The sequence below is a fragment of the Sipha flava genome, unplaced genomic scaffold (genome assembly GCF_003268045.1).
Source record: "Sipha flava isolate LNK unplaced genomic scaffold, YSA_version1 269_pilon_pilon, whole genome shotgun sequence".
Classification (NCBI taxonomy): domain Eukaryota; kingdom Metazoa; phylum Arthropoda; class Insecta; order Hemiptera; family Aphididae; genus Sipha; species Sipha flava.
In genome coordinates, this window is record NW_020272933.1 from 165597 (window position 1) to 176398 (window position 10802).

Here is a 10802-nt window from a genome sequence, read left to right on the forward strand (position 1 = left end):
CAGATGACATATATATATTTAGATAAAAATCACATATAATTTTGGTAGTTATAAAATATGTAACTTATTAGCTTTACAGAAAAAGTATTATACTAAGTTTATAACGATATATTAATGATATAATAAATATAAGTAGATACCACAAAATTTACAACTTCATAATAATTACACAAGTATAAAATATTCATTATATTTTAATGACATAATAACATTTATGTTATTGTATAGTTTCTATGGCCTATGTACGAAGATTCTAGTTTTTTATGCTCTTGTTGACTATTAATAATAGATTGCGGATTTTTTATTGGTCTTCCTTGATACCTTGGGTCCACAATCTCCGGTAATAGACAATCGTAAAAATTTTTTGTAATTTTGGAAACATTTGTTTTTATTCAAGTTATGCTTTTATGGTCAGCTGTTGGCCTTTGAATGAAGCTACCAGCTTTATGCACAAAACAAATAGTGTTACATAATTATGAATACAATAAAATAGTAATAAATATAATACAAATTCTTTTAAGTGATATACAAAATATATTTGGTTAGGTATGTAAATATATTATATTTGACAGGCGCCAAATGAACTATATAAATTATACAGTAATGAAAATGTGAAATACCACTCTTAATATAATATCATTATTTAAATTTTATCAAATAATACACAAAAAATTGCTCTTATAAGTTATTTTTTTGATTTAATTTGATACTTTTTACAAAAAATGTATCAAACTATTTAAACTTCAATGTCATATTTTTATTAGAATCAATTGGTGTTGAGATTCATAGTAAAAATGTCAGTGAATACAGTACTTTGTTTTCCATAGGTTTGTCAATAATTTTTATATTTAAATGAAAATATATAACAAACAAATATTTTAAAACTAAAGTTAACCAAAAAAAAAAAAAAAAATAGGAATGTAACTACAATATTAATAAATCATAAATTAATGGTGTAATAACATAAATCACAATAAATGTGTAATGAATAATAATACATGTAAATTAAACTCATAAAAAAGAAGGTGGAATATTTATGTTTAGTGATGGTAAAATACCTATAAGAAATTTTGTAAAAAATATTAAATGCATGATGAAAAAAACATTGTTAGCTTCCGATACACTAAGTCCAAATTAATATGAATTGATTTTGTAAATGAATGTATAATTTTTTCTCATTGCTCATATTTTTGGACTTTGGCTCTTCTATATGACTTGATTGAACACTTGATAATAAATTATTTACACAATAAAATTCAATTTTTTGTAACACATACTATAAAAAAACATAACAAAATATAATAATATTGCACAAATTATGTTACGGGTTCATTTAAAATGTATCACAAATATAAAATCATGTATACAAAGACCTTATTTAGAATGATGCTATAGTTGAATTTGGAAACATTATTGCTCGCTTAAAATAAACATATAAGTTTTCACAAATAGGTACTTAAAATTATAATCAAACATTTTCAAAAAGTTAATCAATATTTTTCCCCAAATTATCACAGAAAATGATCATTTAAAATCATCAAGATATACTGATATCCAGATTTAAATATGTTTTTTATTTTTTTAATTAGTAAATCATGGGTTATAAAAATATATTTTTTTTTTATTTATTTTTACTGAATTAGTATTAAAATGTATGCTAAAGCCTACTGTTAACCTAGCATTCATAATCTTTCCTAATAAAAAATAGTATAATGTTGGAATTATGAAAAATATAGTACTAGAACAAGTAAAATAAAGTTTTATAGCATACAACATAAAACTTGATTTTAAGTATATAAAATACTTTTTCTAGCAGATAGATTATAGTTAGTATCAAATTTCATAATTAATATAATTATGTCTTATGAACACTATATTACGAGTAATATTTGCAAACTTTATACTAACAAGTAGTCTTTGAATGCTTTTAAGGACTTAAGCTGTTTTCGTAAAGCTGATATTAGATCAGTAGGTTGTACTAATAATGATATATCTAGTCCAACTGCATTCAAGCGATCTCTAACTTCAGTGTCTTTAAACAGTAAGTTTAGAGGACGAGAATTTATCTCAGTTAATGTCCAAGTAGTTAGTGATAATCCATCTAATGTAGGAGTACGAGATGATAAACCATGAGCAGCAGCTAAACTATTAGGTAATACATCTTTAATTTCAGCTGTACCACCTTCTTGTAAAATGCCAAGGTCTTGGCCTTGTTCTTGTCGCCGCACAACAAAAACTCGACCACAAGGAACACGTCTTATAATTAATTCAACCTGAAAATTAAATTAAATACTAAAATTTACAATAATTTTATCAATAAATATATATGAAAATGTTACTAACGTAAAGACTTGGCCATGCTCGTATGTATTTATGAGCATCAATCGAACATGTTACAGGTTTTCCAGCAACACTTAATACCTGATCACCTATGTGTAACGCATTATGTAACATGGGATGTTCCTTTTGTTTCCAGCCAGCAATCCAAACAGTTTGAAAGACATCAACCAAAGCAATAGAATTAATGCAATCCTTACGTCTCAATTGCAATCGAACTCCTGCAAGGTGAGACATTTCTTTTCGAAGTTGCAGGACTTGCTTTTCACGAACAGTTAATCGACTTGGACTAAATAAATCTCTGGTTTCAGTCTACATATTAAATAAAAACTTAATAAAATATGTGTAAAGATTAATATTTATACAAAAAGCTTACTGGGATATAAGGTGTTGGAACTGGCTGTAACATACGTGGACTACTACTATTTACTGCAACACGGATTCGGTCAGCTCCAACTACAGAATGTGAACTATCACTATTTACTTTACGGCGAGCACCACGACCTCGACCAATAGGTAGCTGTAAAAAAAACAATAATTATAAATATTTTTATTTGTTAGTAATTATTTAAGTAATTGGACATTTACTTGAGGTCTTGTTGGTAACATTGCAATATCTGTAGGAATAAAATTGGATATAGAAGATTGTTGAGGTCTAGATTGGATGGTCGTAGGTAATACTAAATGCTCATAATTGCTTGCTGGTTCCTGTTCAGTTGTAGGAGTTACAACTTCTTGTCTTTTTGGTCTCCTTCTAGGACAACCATCTTCTGATTCAGTCAATCTGACTTTAACCCGTAGACCTTCATTTGGCACTTCAGTCATAGATCTTTGTGGTAAATCATTAGTAGTTCTATCATTGGATTCTGAATGACTACTACTAGATCTAGCACCATTTACTGATTCTTCTACAACAGATGTATTATGAGTTTGATGTCTGCTTGACTGTCTTGGGGAAGATACTGCATTTTCAGATGTACAAGAATTAATTGATCTACCCGGCCTAGGAGAATTAATAATTGATTCCGATGATGTTTGAGGTAATTGCTCATTTATTTGGCTCAAAACTTGCTCCATTTGATTGAAATTGAATACTTGATTATGATTATTTATTACTTCTACTATGGTAATATTATTCACTAGTTCACTAGGCCTTCAAAAAATATTTCTACTATAAATTGCTAATAATGAACAAATATTATTTTGTTTCAATATTGTACTTACATTAGGTTAGGACTAATAGGCGGTGTTAAAATTATTTGTTCAATTTCTGAAGAAGACCCTTCATCCCTATCTAATATAAAAATAAGAAACAACATTAATTTAAAGCATAAACTCTTTAAAAAAAAGTAATGGCTAATCATACCAATAGATTGAACTACAGAAATAACAGGTTCAACTCCAGGTAAAACATTTGTTGGCAAATCACGTAATGGAGGGAGGGGTAATGGTGAGTTAGGATCTCTAGTGGGTAATAAAGGAGGCCTAGATTCTGGCGGTTTGGTATAGACATTTTCTTTTGGAGACAATATATGCATTTCGCGTAGTTTCATATCTAATCCTTGAACCCAATCCATCATCTGATTCCTACAAATATAAAGTGGTTATATAAAGATAACATTATTTTATTAATAGACAAAATTGATAATGAATGAATGAATACATACCATGAAGGAGCAGCTAGACGTACAATATCTGAAGTAAGAGTAATGACGAATTCATACTGGTACTGTTGCTGATGATCACCAGCTATCACTGGTAATGGGCATATTGTAGCAGAAACATGAACAGTATCTGATAGATGTATAGAATTGTCCGGGCGATGAGCTGCTGCTTTCTTTTGATCTACATAGAATTCCAACACTGGCTCTGTATCGTCGTGTATACAAAATACAGTCCATAATTTCTGTCCACCAGTTAGTTTTAAAGCAGACTTTTTATCAACACCAGCTGGTAGTTTTCTCAACCAAGAGTTTTTATGGATTTCTCTAAACTGCACTCCACTCATTGCTGATTTATTAACCACAAAGAAGACTCACACTGAACACTTACGTGATTAACATAGGAAATTAATGTGGGACTGAAATAGTTCATACATCTTGGTTAAACTGTGAAAAAAATATTATATGATACCCATAAACCACCAACAATTTATAATTAATAACTATACTTAAATAATTAATATTGCATTCAGTTAGAAGTGGATGTATGGAACGTAAGCCATAACTGAACATTTGTTTCTTTAAATAAAAAAAGAAAGTAGAAAAATAGAATATACTTACTATCATAATGTTGATTCACTAATTCATTTGTCGATTGGATTTTGTATATTGTCTTTCAGAAAATTCAGATAGGTCCGACATCGCAGTGAATCATCGAAATCTAACGAATAATACATTTGAATCAGTGAAAACCATTTAAATTTACAAAAATAAATTAATTTATAGAGACGAGAGAAATATAACTTTTTAATTGACTCATTTGGTTGTTTGGGTTTTATCGTTTGATTAACTAATTGATAAATATACATTGTACATAATAAGTTATATACATGGCTACACTGATAAAAAAGTTAATGAACTGAGATATCTAACATTCATAAGTTTATAACAATATCATTGAATCATAGGTACCTATCACCACAGTCACCCTAATTCTCTCACCCGAAATATATCATCCATATCTCTCCCTGGTAATGTCACAAAATAAAACAGAATGGACACTGATAACAAATTACATGTGCGGCATAGGACAATAATGAAATCAGTCAGTCATTTTATTTGAGGTACAGTAGGAAGTTAGTAAAATTTTATTCCGTCATGAAACGGTAGTAATATTCTTTATAAGCTACTGCGCATTTTCAAATGTTACTAATAGTAGTATTATTTTTCAAGGTATTAGGTGCATTAAGAGTTTGAAATTTGAGGAGCTTGTAAATCTTATACTATGGTATGACCATGGGTCAACCCCCAACCTCCCATCATTACCAAAAAAATATAAATTGTGATTTTGTAAATGTATTACAATTGTATTTGTAAATTTACTACAACAATGATTTGCATTTAATAGTATTATATCGATATAAACGTTCTTAATATACTTAAAAAATGTATATAATTACCTGTATAATTTTTAATTATTGTGTTAGTTAGTTACATATAAAATTAACAGGTATCAATTATATGAAATAATTTATAATAATATATTTAAATAATACATTTTTATCTACTTATTTTTCAGTACACACTTAAAACTGAAACGTAATATTTTATACTATTTACATATTAGCACATAGAAAATTAAAAAATAAATGAAAAAACATATATATTTTAAGAAAGGTTTTCATAAAATTAAATATTAAGCTAGATATTTATAAATATACATGATATATTACATAGATTTATAATATGGATATTAAGAACAATTGCGAAAACAGAAAAGTATTATTCTTCTCTAATTATATTGGTTACTAAAATAATTTAAGTCAAAGTTTTAATCAGAAAAACATATCCATGATTTAATGTTATACATAATTATATGTTACCATAGTTTAAAATTTGGTCCATTTTTGTAGAAAATAAATATAAATAAAATAAAAAGTAAAAGTAATCAAAATTTTTGTTGAAAACAGTATAACCTATTAGTATTTTTCCCGCTTTGAAAATCGGGGGCATTGTATAACTTTTATCATAATATAACTTTTATCAATATAAATTATACAATTGGAATAGGTAATTTTCGATTTAGTCAGTTGGTACTGCTTTTTCAAATTTCGGACCTTATCGTTTCTTAGGTCCTTATCATTTTTCGGACAACTGCAAAACACTCGCTCTAGCTATTTCTTTTCTTGATAAGAGAAAGAAAAACAGAAGCCAAGGTTTTGGGCTAATGAAAGATTGCAAAAGCGAAATAAGTATAGTTGTGAAATTCTTTTGTCTGAGTTACGATTAAACCAACTTGAAGACTATTGAATATTTATTAAGAATGAAAGAGTTTTTCGCTTTCATGCTATGATAAACTTTTAACTTTAGTTACTCCATTAATAAAAAAACAAAATACAATAATGCAAGAATCGATCTCAGCCAGCCAAAGACTTTCCTTGACTCTGCGTTACTTAGCCACTGATAACACTTTTGAATATCTCAAAATTAATTATTTATTTATTTTTATTGAGAGTACGTCAATAAGAATAAAATATTTTTAATTTGCTCAATATTATTGATCAATCCTTTAATACTGGAAATACACGATCAATATTATTGACAATATCAAATATTGATTAATATTATTGACCGTGTATGGGCCGCTTAACATTATTATAGTGGTTAATTATGCGAATGCACAGAATGCTTATGGTGCATTCCTGTGTTTAGCCACTCCTCAAAACTTTGGTTAAAACCATGAACATTAGACTACTCGAATGTTCATGGTTAAAACTTAAAAACAAAAAATAACAATAACTGTTACTTTTTTCTTTCAAGTAACAGCTTGTTCCAGTTACTTTAGTAACACGAGCGGATCACTGCAGCTAATTCCTCGCTCCGCACGCACAAGCGTGCTTCATTTTTACATATCTTATCAATTATTAATACGAGTGATAAGCAAATTGTTGTTTATTAGAAAAGGTACATAAGTGCAAAATGTGTTGCAAATGTGTTTATAATAAAGAAACTAAAGAACTAAAGTAGTATATAGTGTATTATATATTATGTAACTAATATGACAAGATGTGCATTGACAGTAACACATTTTGCACCTATGTACCTTTTCGGGACGGGTACAGTCTTCCCGATTTTGATAACGATTGATAACAATTAACATGATAAGAACCAAAAAAAGAAGCTAATGCCAACCTCCAAAATGTAAATAAAATCCCAATTCCCGTTTCGTTTTCTAGCATAAAAATTAATAAATAAATAATTGATAGTAATTTTTCGAAAAATGTATACTGAGAAATTTTGTCTTCTATTAAATAAAACCCTGTTTAGTTAACTTTTAATCAGTGAAGTTAGATTTTTATCGTATATTATTTTAATTTAATTAATTGATCATACTTCAATAATTTATATCATGGTTTATTCATAGATATTATAAGATCTTATAATATCTATGGGTTTATTTATACTATGTACTATAATTTAAAATACATTTTAGATATTAATATTTGATTCTACTAATGTCTTATAGTATTAATCAATACATATCTTTAAATTATATATTGTATTTTTTATTAGTACTATACAAGTTTTAAATGAATGTTATATATATGAATATATATATATATATATATATATGTATATATTGGTCATAAATATAAAACTAGTTGTGTAGACCATAGAGTAAGAATGACACAGATTTTCATACATTTTTTTATTTGATTTGTTAGGTAAGTGTATATATTTTAGACTGGTAGCTCAAGACTTACCAAATTTTTTGTTTAGCTGCTTTACAGTTCAGAAATGTATTTTACTTAAAACTTAATAAAGGTATTTTTTTTAAATTCTGCATATTTTTCAAAGAATGATACAAAATTAGGGATCATTTTTATAAAGTATTCAGTGTTATTCCAGTAGATAGATTTTTATGAAATAAATTTTAATTGTTTATTTTTAACTTATACTGGGTTGCCACAAATCTGGAAAACAGGGAAAGTCAGGGAATTATTTTATTAGTCAGGGAATCTCCAGAATGTCAGGGAATTTTTTATTATACCTGAAATTTTAAAAAAATTGTATAACTGTTGTGACAATTAAAAAAAAAAGACAAGAATGTCTCATAACAAATTTAAAAGAAGAATCTCTTATTGTCCAAAGACATGTTTATTCAGCTATACAGAATGCAGGTGGAATGAAAATTATTATTATAAACAAAGAACTTATAATAGCTCTACGGAATTCACGCAGTTATTATGAAGAAGCTCTAAAGGAAAAACAAAAAATTAAAGAGGAACATTTTCAAGTAGAGGAAAAGAAAAAAAGAAATAAAAAAGAATTGGATATATTACAAGCAAAAAAAAAAATGTTTAATGGAAGATATGCAAAAACAAAAAGACTTGATTGAACAACAAATTTATGCTCAATTTTATTTATTTAATAATATTGTTTAAATGCTATTGCTTAAGAATCTAAAAGAAAAGAAAGGCTTGAGTAGTATTTGTTTTACTAAAGTTAATTTTTTTTTTGTTATTAATTTGAAAATATATTGTTTAATTTGTCTGTTATTTAATTGTTTAAACTACATTACCTAAGAAGCTATAGAGAAAATAGACTTTAATATTATTTTATAAAGTTAAAATTGTTTTTTGTTGCTAATTTAAAAATATGGTGTATTTAAAATATTCTGTTATTTATTTGTTTAAATTATATTAGCTAAGAAGCTAAAGAGAAAATAGACTTGAATAGTATTTGATAAAGTTTAAAATGTTTTTGTTAAAAAAGGTGTTATGTTTTAAATAATTTTAAATAATTTTTAAATAATTCAAGAAGAACCATTATTTTTAAAATATGTTTGTTCGACTGATGAATCAAAATTCATTAATAATGGTGTTATCAACAAACAAATTTGCCAATTTAATTTTTATTTAAATTATTATGTTACGTTATATTAAAAATACTACCTACATGTTGATTACGTCAAAAAATGATTTAAAGCTATTACTTTAAAGTAATATATTACTATAGGTCAATATTTATATTTCAAAATGGTTTTGAAATTTTTTTAATATCCCTATTCTATGTATACCAAATTTCGTTTTATGCTCCTTCTGTAAAATTTGAAAAAGTGGACTTATCTGGTTGTTATACTGAACCCTTCAATTGGTCACTACTGCTATAACAATGATTTACAAAACTGACGAAATTTGGTATTACTGCTCATACAGTACTTTTTTAATGGTATTTTACGAAACTAGAAATTAGTCTGACCCATTACGTATACTCATATATTTGGTACGTAATAATAATAATAATAATAATATTTCAAATATGACATGTTCTTTTTTTATACTTTCTGATGGAATTTTTGTTGTTATGTTGATATGGATGTTGTTTGTTTTGTAAATAATATGATATATTGATACCTATAAAAATAAAATACGAAAAAAAAAACATAATTTCAATGTAAAGTCTGTGTTAAATCACTTTGTCCTAGGAAATGTTTTGAAGAATGGCATAATTATAATCAATAAGAAATAAATATTTGTTTAATTCATTTATGATATTAGTATTTATTTATTTAATTTATATTTACTAATATTATGTTTTAAATTAATTTGTACCTATCTTAAATCAAGTTGAAATCATGGAATATAATTTTTTTAGATTCTGAACGAAGTGAAGATTGTATTGATTTTACTATGTGTTTTTTTTTTGTCAGTGTACATCATAACTAGTCAAAATAATGCTTCAATTTTGAACTTCATGGTATGTTGTCGGTAGAAAATCAGATATTGGAGGTACTTTGGACAGGTGAAAAGTAAAAATTCCCAAAAGTTTTCAAATGCGGCGGGAAAAACAACAAAAAAATGAGGAAAAAACTTTTTTTTTTTTTGTACAAAACCGATTTTTAACAAAATCGATTTTTTTATTTAGCTGTTACTCAAAAACCAAACATTTTAGATACTTGAAATTTTCACCAAATGTTGATATTGGCATCACCTATACGTGGTCCAATTTTTTAAAAGTTTTGATTTTTATGATATTAAAATAAAATATATTACAATTTAAAGCTGACAAATCATCTTCGTTCAGAATTGTTTTTTTTTTTATAATATAAAATAACCCCAAAATTTAACCTATAATGCCTAATCTATCAATTCATCTAGTCTATCCTTAAGGTGACCATATATTTTACTAGTAAAAACGTGACAAATAGAAATATATTTTCATAATTTTGATTACAAACAATTTTTTTTATTTAATAGTCATTAATAAAATTAAGTACTATCAATGTTTTAAGGAATAAAACAAATTACTAATACAAAACGCTTATTGATAAGTATATATAAACAATTTTTGTCATATATATATATATGTAAACCATCTACGTAAAGAATACTGTCAACGATTACTATACCACTGAAATAATGAATTATGAAAAATTAATTTGTGTTTGTGCTGATATCTCATTACTAATAAATTCACGCTTAAGTTAGTATTGATAACTAGTAGTTATAATTGATAAGCAGTAGTTAGGTTTTTATATTATATGGAGATATCTAAATGGGAATTTTTGTAATTTAACGTTAGCCACATTGGTTAGGCTTATTAATTTTTTTTTATTATTATTATAATACGGGAAATTAAATTTTCTAAGGTTGGCGTAACCGATCTCCCGAAATTTGATTTTAGTGATATCTCGTGTTATCAAAATCGGGAAAACTGTACCAGCCCCGTACCTTTTCTAATAAATATAATGTTTGAGTATGGTCAGTGGTGTAGATACAATTTTTTTCTGGGGGGGGGGGG

The 10802-nt window shown here is 26.4% G+C and overlaps 1 protein-coding gene across 2 annotated transcripts; it reads right to left on the minus strand.

Annotated features, from left to right (window-relative positions):
* Positions 1-1651: 1651 nt before the first annotated feature.
* Positions 1652-5071, minus strand: LOC112685201 (the record flags this gene model as incomplete). 2 transcript variants are annotated; one of them, XM_025557022.1, is given in 8 exon segments in its annotated part: positions 1652-2273; positions 2344-2649; positions 2714-2857; positions 2926-3490; positions 3562-3631; positions 3704-3924; positions 4005-4417; positions 4620-5071. In XM_025557022.1, coding segments are annotated over 7 exon segments (2022 nt in total). In that variant the 3' UTR covers positions 1652-1898.
* Between the last annotated feature and the right edge of the window lie 5731 nt (positions 5072-10802).